Here is a 7,416-nt window from a genome sequence, read left to right on the forward strand (position 1 = left end):
ATTTATAGCTCAGGTTGAGGTTCGGCTTTTAGAGTCATAGTCATAGAGATGTACAGCACGGAAACAGGCCCTACAGTCCAACTCATCTATGCAGACCAGATATCTCAACCCAATCTAGTCCCACTTACCAGCACCCGGCCCATATCCCTCCAAACCCTTCCTATTCATATACCCATCCAAATGCCTCTTAAATATTGCAATTATACCAGCCTCCACCACATCCTCTGGCAGCTCAGTCCACATACACGTACCGCTCTCTGCATGAAAAGGTTGCCCCTTAGGTCTCTAAAAATCTTTCCCCTCTCACCCTAAAACTATGCCCTGTAGTCCTGTACCTCCCCCACCCCTGGGTAAAGACTTTGTCTATTTTATCCTATCCATGCCCCTCCTGATTTTATAAAACCTCTATAAGGTCACCCCTCAGCCTCTGACGCTCCAGGGAAAACAGCCCTAGCCTGTTCAAACGTCCCCCTATAGCTCAAATCCTCCAATCCTGGTAAATCTTTTCTGAAACCCTTTCAAGTTTCACATCTTTCCAATAGGAAGGAGATCAGCAGGTTGTAAGTTTGCTTGCTGAGCTGGAAGTTCCAATTTGAATGCCAGGCCTCTAGGAATTCCCATGCACGTTTCTGTTAGCCCGTCCTAGGATGGATGTGTTGTCCCCAGTCGAAGTGACGTCCTTCTTCGTCTGTATGTAAGGCTGCTGGTGATAGTCATGGCTTTTGGTGGCGAGTGGTGTTTGTGTATTCTGGTGGCTATTTTTTCTGCTCGTCTGTCTGATGTAGTGTTTGTTACAGTCCTTGCATGGTATATTGTAAATGCTGGTTGTTCGTATAGGGTCCTTTAGATTCATCAGCCACTGTTTGTGTGCTACCATGATGCCAAGAGGCCGGAGTAGTCTGGTAGTCATTTCAGAGATGTCTGACGTATGGTAATGTGGCTAGAATTTCGGCAGACTATGTGCATTAGATATCCATTCTTCCTGAATTCGCTGTATAGGTAATTTACCTCTGCTGCTCATAGTTCCTGGGTGTTGCAGTGTGTTGTGGCCATTTAAAATAATGTCCTGATGCTACAACACCGTTTGTAGGTTGGGATGATAAGTATCTGGTCTGTGTGTGTGTGTATTGCTTTTCTGCACATGCTGGTCTTCAGAACACAGCAAGCCAGGCAGCATCAGGTGGTGGAGAAGTCACCTATTTATACTAATCCCACTCTCTGCATAGTCAAAGTTAATTTGCCTTCCCTCTTATGCATGGAACATGGATGCTATCTTTTTGTGATTCGTGAAAGGTAATTCCAAAATCGCTCTTCTGTAGCATTCTGCAGTATTTTTCCAATTAAGTAATGTGCTCTTCTATCTGCTGAACTACAGAATCTCTCATTTTCCCCACGAACTTCATCTGAGTTCTTGTCCACGCAAACCTGTCAAAATCCCTCTGCAGACTCTGGTGCCCTCACTCCTTGCCTTGCCACCTTTGTTTTGTATGATATGCATGCAGTACATTCATTTTCCTCGTCCAAGTCATTGATATATCTTATAAAATAATTGCACCCTCAGTACCATTCCCTGTGACAGTCCACTAGTTGCAGTTTGCAATCCTGAAAATGCTTCTCTTATCCCAACACCTGCCTTCTGTTAGATTGCTAATCCTCTATTATTAGGAATACATGGTGTGGAGGTACTGGGGTGGACAATGTCAACAATCACCCTTCATTGGGTTAGAGGTCCAACTGGGTAAAAACAATAACTGCAGATGCTGAAAACCAAATACTGGATTAGTGGTGCTGGAAGAGAACATAGAACATAGAACAGTACAGCACAGAACAGGCCCTTCGGCCCACGATGTTGTGCCGAACTTCTATCCTAGATTAAGCACCCATCCATGTACCTATCCAAATGCCGCTTAAAAGGTCGCCAATGATTCTGACTCTACCACTCCCACAGGCAGCGCATTCCATGTCCCCACCACTCTCTGGGTAAAGAACCCACCCCTGACATCTCCCCTATACCTTCCACCCTTCACCTTAAATTTATGTCCCCTTGTAACACTCTGAGCACAGCAGTTCAGGCAGCTATTACCTGGTCAGGTCCACACCCCCCCTACGACCCACCCTCCCATTCTGGCACTTTCCCCTGCCACCGCAGGAACTGTAAAAACCTGTGCCCACACCTCCTCCCTCACCTCTATCCAAGGCCCTAAAGGAGCCTTCCACATCCATCAAAGTTTTACCCTGCACATCCCACTAATATCATTTTATTGTATCCCGTTGCTCCCGATGTGGTCTCCTCTACATTGGGGAGACTGGGCGCCTCCTAGCAGAGCGCTTTAGGGAACATCTCCGAGACAACCCGCACCAATCAACCCACACCGCCCCCGTGGCCCAACATTTCAACTCCCCCTCCCACTCTGCCGAGGACATGGAGGTCGTGGGCCTCCTTCACCGCCGCTCCCTCACCACCAGACGCCTGGAGGAAGAACGCCTCATCTTCCCGCCTCGGAACACTTCCAACCCCCAGGGCAATCAATGTGGACTTCAACAGCTTCCTCATTTCCCCTTCCCCCACCTCATCCTAGTTCCAAACTTCCAGCTCAGTTACTGTCTCCTTGACTTTGCCCGAACCTGTCCTACCTGCCTAGCTCCTTTTCCCACCTATCCACTCCACCCTTCTCTCCCTGACCTATCACCTTCATCCCCTCCCCCCACTCACCCATTGTACTCTATGCTACTCTCTCTCCCCACCCCCACCCTCCTCTAGCTTATCTCTCTCCACGCTTCAGGCTCACTGCCTTTATTCCTGATGAAGGGCTTTTGCCCGAAACGTCGATGTTCCTGCTCCTCAGATGCTGCCTGACCTGCTGTGCTCTCCCAGCACCACTAATCCAGAATAGAGTCCAACTGGGTTGATGTGGCTGGCATGTGATCTTTGACCTTATGAATATACTACTTTCAACACTATGACTCTGTTACTTAGTCGAACGTACCGTATTAAATTCCAAATACGTTAAAAATCCACTGCTTCCTTTTATTTATAACTTTTTTACACAACCCCCCCCCCCCGTAAAAAAAACTGGAATAAACGTGTCTGAACTAATGTCCAGTATCTCCAGGAGTTGCCACAAGATGGCGCTGAAGATCTGCCCCCCACAAAGATGGCGTCACCCCCGCAGCGGAGAGTTGCTTTTGAAAGCATCATTGACGTCACCCATCGAATTCATGCCCCGAACAAATATGGTGTTCCACTAGCCCCGCCCATCGGTTGTTCACGTGACCGCTGGTGTGTTTGCGATCAGCTCGAGCTCCAGCGGAAACCCGGAAACAAACCCCCGGGGTCAGGGTTCACGGAGGCCGGGGAGAGCAGAGGGCGGGTGTAGGGGAGGGGGACAGTCCGAGGGCCGGTGTGGGGGTGTGGGGTGTGGGGTGTGGGGTGTCGGGTGTCGGGTGGAGATGGGTCGTCGCGGAGCCCCGGAGCTGTACCGCGCTCCTTTTCCCGCTGTACACCGTGAGGGCCCCGCGGGCGGACCTGGTGGTGATCGCGGGCGGAGGAGGCGCCTCGAAAAACCGGCATCAGCAACGGACTGGTGAGTGTGTGATAGGGGGGGGGCTCCGCACCGGGGGACACGATCACACCCCCACACACCTCCCCCCCACCCCCCACACACACCTCCCCCCACCCCCCCCACACACCTCCCCTCCCCCCCCCCACACACCTCCCCTCCCCCCCCCCACACACCTCCCCTCCCCCCCCCCGCACACCTCCCCTCCCCCCCCCCCACAACACCTCCCCCCACCCCCCGCACACCTCCCCCCACCCCCCCCACACACCTCCCCTCCCCCCCCCCGCACACCTCCCCCCACCCCCCCCCCGCACACCCTCCCCTCCCCCCCCCGCACACCTCCCCCCCACCCCCCCACACACCTCCCCTCCCCCCCCCCACACACCTCCCCCCCTCCCCCCCCCCACACACCTCCCCCCTCCCCCCCCCCACACACCTCCCCCCTCCCCCCCCGCACACCTCCCCCTCCCCCCCCCGCACACCTCCCCCCCACCCCCCACACACCCTCCCCCCACCCCCCACACACCTCCCCCCCACACCCCCCGGAAACCTCCCCCCCCCCCCCCCCCCCCCCGCACACCTCCCCCCCACCCCCCCCACACACCTCCCCCCACCCCCCCACACACCTCCCCCCACCCCCCACACACCTCCCCCCACCCCCCCCACACACCTCCCCTCCCCCCCACACACACCTCCCCTCCCCCCCACACACACCTCCCCTCCCCCCCCCCGCACACCTCCCCTCCCCCCCCCGCACACCTCCCCCCTCCCCCCCCACCTCCCCTCCCCCCCCACACACACCTCCCCTCCCCCCCCGCACACACCTCCCCCTCCCCCCCCCGCACACCTCCCCCCACCCCCCCACACACCTCCCCCCACCCCCCCACACACCTCCCCTCCCCCCCCCCCACACAACCTCCCCCTCCCCCCCCCGCACACCTCCCCTCCCCCCCCGCACACCTCCCCCCCCCGCACACCTCCCCCCCCCACACACCTCACCGCCCCCCACCCCGCACACCTCCCCTCCCCCCCCCCACACACCTCCCCCTCCCCCCCCCGCACACCCTCCCCCCGCCCCACCCCGCACACCTCCCCTCCCCCCCCCACACACCTCCCCCGCCCCCCCCGCACACCTCCCCCCCCACCACACACACCTCCCCCCCCCCCCGCACACCACCCCCCCCCCACCTCCCCTCCCCCCCCCCCACCCCACACCTCCCCCCCCCACCCCACACCTCCCCCCCCCCACCCCACACCTCCCCCCCCCCCACCCCACACCTCCCCCCCCCCCCCCACCCCACACCTCCCCCCCCACACCCCCACACCTCCCCCCCCCACACCTCCCCCCCCCACACCTCCCCCCCCACACCTCCCCCCCCACACCTCCCCCCCCACACCTCCCCCCCCACACCTCCCCCCCCACACCTCCCCCCCCCACACCTCCCCCCCCACACCTCCCCCCCCCACAACCTCCCCCCCCCACACCTCCCCCCCCACACCTCCCCCCCCCACACCTCCCCCCCCCACACCTCCCCCCCCCACACCTCCCCCCCCCACACCTCCCCCCCCACACCTCCCCCCCCACAACCCCCCCACACCTCCCCCCCCCACACCTCCCCCCCCACACCTCCCCCCCCACACCTCCCCCCCCCACACCTCCCCCCCCACACCTCCCCCCCCACACCTCCCCCCCCCACACCTCCCCCCCCACACCTCCCCCCCCACACCTCCCCCCCCACACCTCCCCCCCCACACCTCCCCCCCCCACACCTCCCCCCCCCACACCTCCCCCCCCCACACCCTCCCCCCCCACACCTCCCCCCCCCACAACCTCCCCCCCCCACACACCTCACCCCCCACACACCACCGCCCCCGTGCGCACCCCCCCAGCACACCCCCCCCCCCCCCCCCCGCTCTCATCTCATGCCCCCCTCCCTGACTCTTACCGCCCCCCTCTCCCATGCCCCTCCCAACACGCACACAACCATCTCAGCTCCCAGTGTCAGCTCAATCCAGCTGTACACTCACTGCAATCTCTCACTGACACTGTGTCGGTGTACACACCGTGAACAACAGTAATCAACAATAATAATCTTTTCCATTAAATTGTAACTGTGTTCAATGGATTTGCAAGGAAATAGGTTTCATGAGAAGGAAAGAGATTATAAATATTGGGGCTGCATCACCACAGCTACGTAATACAGGCAGTCCACCAATTGTAATGAATTTTAAAAATAGTTTGTTATGTTTGTCAAACCAGCAAGCAGTTTGGGTATGACACGTTAGTTAAGTAAACAGAAAAGTACGTACACAACCGGGGACAATTTGAGGATCCTATAGCTCAAAATCCTCCAACCCTGGCAACATCCTTGTCAATCTTTTCTGGACCCTTTCAAGTTACACAACATCCTTCCTAAAGCAGGGAGGCCACAATTGAATACACTATTCCAAAAGTGACCAGAACTATGTCCTGTACAGCTGCAAAATGACCTCCTCACCACCTGTATTCTACTGACTAACCATTAAAGGAAAGCATACCAAACGCCACCGTCATTATCCTGTTTACCTGTGACTCCACTTTTAAGGAGCTATGAACCTGCACTCCAAGGTCTCTCAAGATCCTGTTGTAATCTGAGGTAACCTTCTCAGCTGTCCACTACACCACCAATTTTGGTGTAATCAGCAAACTTATCAACTATACCTCTTATGCTCACATCCAATCATTTTATATAAATGATGGAAAGTAGTGGACCCAGCACCCAGCCTTGTGGCACACCACTAGTTACAGGCTTCCAGTCAGAAAAGCAGCTCTGCACCTCACCACCCTCTGTTTCCTATCTTTGATGTGCAGGAGCTAGTGTTGGACTGGGGTGGACAAAGTTTAAAAATTACACTACATCAGGTTATAGTCCCCACGGGTCCAATAGGCAACAACACAAAGTGGCCGAGCAGAGGCTGATAGACAAGTTCGGTATACATGAGGATGGCCTCAACTGGGATCTTGGGTGACCCCACTACACAATCATCTCTCTTGCTTGCTTGCTGTCTCTCTCTCACTGACACAAGTACACACATTCTTGCATATTTCACACGCTCACGCAGTCTCCTCTCTCTCTCTCCTCTCCCCCTCTCTCCTCCCCCTCTCCTCTCTCTCTCTCTCTCTCTCTCTCCCTCTCCCCCTCTCTCGACACGCATACACATATAGCCTCCATGCATGCACCCTCTCACAGGCTTATATCCCATCGTACCGACATGTTTATTACCCAAGCTTTCCACACATGCAGGCACACATTGTCTCACGTGCACTCACATGATCACACTCTCTCACTCAATCTCTCTCTTGTGCATGTACACACACATAAGTCTATGGGTTGAATTTGTATTTGCAGAATTATATTTGCAAGTACATTGTATTTTGCTCAAAAAATGCGCAGTTGATGAAGGCAGTCGATACATGTAATATTTTATAAATTCCATTTTGGAAATCGAACCAGTCTGACTCCAGGTTGGAATTCAGACAGACTCTGACCTCAACTTTAATTCCTGGAGAAGGGCTTATGCCTGAAACATCGTTTTCTCCTTCTCCTTGGATGCTGCCTGACCTGCTGCGCTTTTTCCAGCAACACATTTTTTAAGCTCTGATCTCCAGCATCTGCAGTCCTCACTTTCCTCCTCACAAGTTTTAATGCATTGTCTGGGCTGAGATGTCACCTTCTGTTATAAAAACCTTAAGTTACCATGAGAAGGTGACTTAAAAGAAGTTATGGGATTTACATATTAATGAACTGAAACTTGCAACTCATTCTAAAAGAGAAAGGACTTAACAATCCCGATTTGTTCAATATACCACTGTGTG

The 7,416-nt window shown here is 55.8% G+C and overlaps 1 protein-coding gene across 1 annotated transcript in view; it reads left to right on the top strand.

Moving 5' to 3' along the window:
• The first annotated feature begins 3,450 nt into the window (after positions 1–3,450).
• Positions 3,451–7,416, top strand: part of preb (prolactin regulatory element binding) — a 73,239-nt gene continuing 69,273 nt past the window's right edge. Inside the window, 3 exon segments of the mRNA XM_072580164.1 lie at positions 3,451–3,489; positions 3,491–3,559; positions 3,561–3,584. Of these exon segments, the coding sequence (XP_072436265.1) occupies positions 3,451–3,489; positions 3,491–3,559; positions 3,561–3,584 (132 nt within the window).

Source organism: Chiloscyllium punctatum, chromosome 11, assembly GCF_047496795.1.
Source record: "Chiloscyllium punctatum isolate Juve2018m chromosome 11, sChiPun1.3, whole genome shotgun sequence".
NCBI classification, from domain to species: domain Eukaryota; kingdom Metazoa; phylum Chordata; class Chondrichthyes; order Orectolobiformes; family Hemiscylliidae; genus Chiloscyllium; species Chiloscyllium punctatum.